Source organism: Eschscholzia californica, unplaced genomic scaffold (genome assembly GCF_041429995.1).
Source record: "Eschscholzia californica isolate CP2 unplaced genomic scaffold, dmEscCali1.0.p SCAF_3, whole genome shotgun sequence".
In the NCBI taxonomy this organism is placed as follows: Eukaryota; Viridiplantae; Streptophyta; class Magnoliopsida; order Ranunculales; family Papaveraceae; genus Eschscholzia; species Eschscholzia californica.
Window position 1 is genome coordinate 39,211,055 of NW_028238420.1, and position 2,563 is coordinate 39,213,617.

A 2,563-nucleotide genomic window follows, 5' to 3' on the forward strand; every position below is an offset into this window, starting at 1 on the left:
CGGACTAAGAGAGTGATTTTGCCCGCCCGACCCGCCCGAAAAATAAAGTGGTCATCAGCTTATGTTGCCCGAACCCGCCCGGCCCGACTCTTTCTATGCCCGCACCCGACCCGCCAGTCCCGATTCCCACCCCTATTCTTGATCCATCTCATCTCATTTCATTTCAAACTTGTATCCTTCTTTTCACATGAACGTAAGGGACCCAACAAATATATGGCCACGTTGACTTAGCCGTCGTCAGTCGTGACGCTAGGGTCGGGAGAATAGTTCCAAGTAAACCATTGATGTCTCGTTTTTTCCCCTCTTTTTTTCTCCCCCTCTACACCTCCCGCCAAGAAAAGATCATCCTTTTCACTTTAACAAACGCCAAAAAAATCTAACAAGCCCAAATTAGTTCTCATGTGTTACGTCATCTCTATAATCACAAACTCAAATCAAACCCTAAAATCCCCAATTCATAATAACCCCCAAATTAAGATTTTCTCTCTCTAAAATTCTTCAACTTACAACCCTAAAATCGAGATTTCCTCTCTCTCTCTCTATCTATATATCTGAAAACCCTACAAAATCTTTATGTGTAAGACTAAAATGAACACGAGAGTAAAAGAACCAATTCAAATTTCAAGAACATCTCGAAGAACAAAATCATATGAAACAACTCGATCTACAACAAAAACTTCTTCTTCTTCTTCAGATCCTTCAAGTACCAGTTTTGCTTATACTACTACTACTACTTCTTCAAGCTATAAAGATTCATCAAAGAGTTCAATTTCAAGTAAAACTTCTCTCAAATCTCTCAGAAATTCATTACCTGAAAACGCTCATATCTATGATTTCTCTGAAATTCGATCCGCTACTAAGAATTTCCTCTCCAGACGTTTCTCATCTTCGTCTTCATCTTCTTCGGCTTGGAAATGTTTAATCCGCGGTAAAGATGTAATCGTTTTTCAACGGAAATTTCGTCGGTTAATCGAAATGTCTCAACTTCAGTTTTCTCTCTCGATTATCTGTAAAAGTCATCACAGTAGTTTGATCAAACTATTAGGCGTTTCAATCTCAGGTGATTATATTTATCTTGTTTATGAATTTGTTAATGGCGGTAACCTTCGTGATTGTCTACGGAACCCTAGAAATCCAGATTTTACAGTTCTTTCATCATGGATCTCAAGAATGCAGATCGCTACTGATCTAGCACAAGGACTTGAGTATGTTCATTATTATACAGGATTAAATCTATCTCCAGTTCATAATCATATCAAAAGTACATCAGTTCTTGTTACTGAACCTTCTTTTAAAGCTAAACTCTGTCATTTCGGAACATCAGAATTATGTGGAGAAATCATCATTAAACAAGATCATCATACTCAAAATGAAGACGATCGTCATAATCAGAATGGAGAAATTCAATTAGTAGAAGAAAATTCGACGAAGAAATTGAGAAGATCAAAGAGTAAAAACATGAAATTTTCAGGAACAAAAGGATATATGTCACCAGAATATCAAATAACAGGAATTCCAACACAGAAATCAGATGTTTATGCATTTGGTGTTGTGATTTTAGAATTATTAACAGGTGAAGAACCATTGAAATTGAAAATTAATGAAGAAGGAGGAGATTATAAGAGTATATCATTGATTGAAACAGCTAAAGAAGTGATTGAATCAAATAATAAGATTAGAAGATGGATTGATAGAAGATTGAATGATTCTTTTCCAGTGGAAATAGCTGAGAAGATGACACGTGTGGCTATAGAATGTGTTGATTTTGATCCAGATAAAAGACCTGATATGAAACAAGTAGCATGTATATTTTCAAAGCTTTATTTACAGTCTAAGAAATGGACGGATCAGATGGGAAATAAAATTGACCTCACTGTTTCTCTTGCTCCTCGCTGAGACTACGGGAAAGTATATCCAGAATAGTCCCACGTAAGAAAAAGATGACATAAATGTTATCCTGGATGAACGATGAAATCTAACAAGCGAAAAACACGGGAGTCTAACTCAATCATCAGCCCAATGTGGGTCCATTTTTTCGAAGAGACTATTGTGATAAAATATATATATATGTATTAAGTTGTTGCGGCATAATTTGCTTTATAAAGACATCAGAATTGTATGCAAGTGCAAATATTGTATATTCTCTTGTGAATATTTAAATAAAATGGATAAGTACTTTAATGTATTAGATTTTTTTTGTTGAAATAGAACATGGTAGATGACTTTAATATTGGAGTTTTGTCTATAACGATGTTTCCTCTACTAGCTTAGAGGTTTTTTGCATAAATATTTTGATGTATTTGAAAGCATGACAAATAATGGGGAAGAATAATTCCCTAGTAAGAAAATGTCAAACGAATTATTGATTTAAAATATATTGAATAAGCAAGTAGATGAAAAGAACATAAAAACAAATATAATAAGCCTATAACTTTGCAACAAAAAAAAAAGTGTATAAACAAACAAAAAAGTGTTTAACTTAATGATGGTCGAGTGGAAGGCGGACCAAACTCAAAGTGGACCCTGTCGTGTTTGGGCATTTCGAAGTCCCAACAAATAGGCC

At 35.0% G+C, this 2,563-nt stretch overlaps 1 protein-coding gene across 1 annotated transcript; it reads left to right on the forward strand.

Moving 5' to 3' along the window:
* The first annotated feature begins 216 nt into the window (after nt 1-216).
* LOC147550161 (lysM domain receptor-like kinase 3) lies at nt 217-2,188 on the forward strand. Its single transcript, XM_086665966.1, has one exon. It carries the CDS (start codon nt 574-576, stop codon nt 1,894-1,896), a length of 1,323 nt encoding a protein of 440 aa, XP_086522092.1. The 5' UTR covers nt 217-573; the 3' UTR covers nt 1,897-2,188.
* Nucleotides 2,189-2,563: the final 375 nt, after the last annotated feature.

Excerpts from the sequence above, each read along its gene's own strand:
- LOC147550161 (XM_086665966.1), top strand. The coding sequence starts at position 574 with ATGTGTAAGACTAAAATGAACACGAGAGTAAAAGAACCAATTCAAATT.